Genomic DNA, 643 nt, shown 5'->3' with positions numbered 1-643 from the left:
GTTCCCCCCCGTCTGTCTGTCCCCCATCTGTCTGTCCTGTCTGTCTGTCTGTCCCCTCTGTCCCCTGTCTATGCCCTGTCTGTCCCCCTGTCTGTCCCTGCTGTCCCCCGTCCGTCTGTCCCGGACCGTGGCGCGTGCTGCCGCAGCCCCTCGGGGGGGTACAGGGGGTATTTGTGTGCCCGGAACTCAGCGTTGGCACCGATGCCCGGCCACGTCTCCTCCGTTGGGGTCCCTGAAGGGGGGACACGGGGGGGAGGTCAGGGGTCAGCACCCCCAGATTTACCCAAAACCCCCCAGATTTACCCCAAAACCCCAACCCAACCCCAAAACCCAACTCTGCCCCAAACCTCCCTGGATTTTCCCAAATCCTACCCAGATTTACCCAAATTCTCCTGGATTTGCCCCAAATCCTGCCCAGATTTGCCCAATTTCCACCTGGATTTGCTCGAATTCCCCCAGACTTGCCCCCAAATCCCCCGGATTTCCCCAAACCCCCCAGATGTGCCCAAATTCTCCTGGATTTGCCCCAAATCCTGCCCAGATTTCCCCCAAATCCTGCCCAGATTTGCCCAATTTCCACCTGGATTTGCCCAAACCCCCAAGATCTTCCCCCAAACCCCCCCCGGATTTGTCCCAAATCCCC

The 643-nt window shown here is 59.6% G+C and overlaps 1 protein-coding gene across 1 annotated transcript in view; it reads right to left on the bottom strand.

Moving 5' to 3' along the window:
• LOC102032752 (cyclin-dependent kinase 16-like) overlaps positions 1–643 on the bottom strand; it is a 9,438-nt gene that overhangs the window by 1,771 nt on the left and 7,024 nt on the right. The window contains exon 9 of the mRNA XM_031065696.1: positions 127–232. Within this exon, the coding sequence (XP_030921556.1) occupies positions 127–232 (106 nt within the window). The remainder of the gene's footprint in view (positions 1–126; positions 233–643) is intronic.

This window comes from Geospiza fortis, unplaced genomic scaffold (genome assembly GCF_000277835.1).
Source record: "Geospiza fortis unplaced genomic scaffold, GeoFor_1.0 scaffold3626, whole genome shotgun sequence".
In the NCBI taxonomy this organism is placed as follows: Eukaryota; Metazoa; Chordata; class Aves; order Passeriformes; family Thraupidae; genus Geospiza; species Geospiza fortis.
This window is presented reverse-complemented; position numbering and strand designations above follow the sequence as displayed.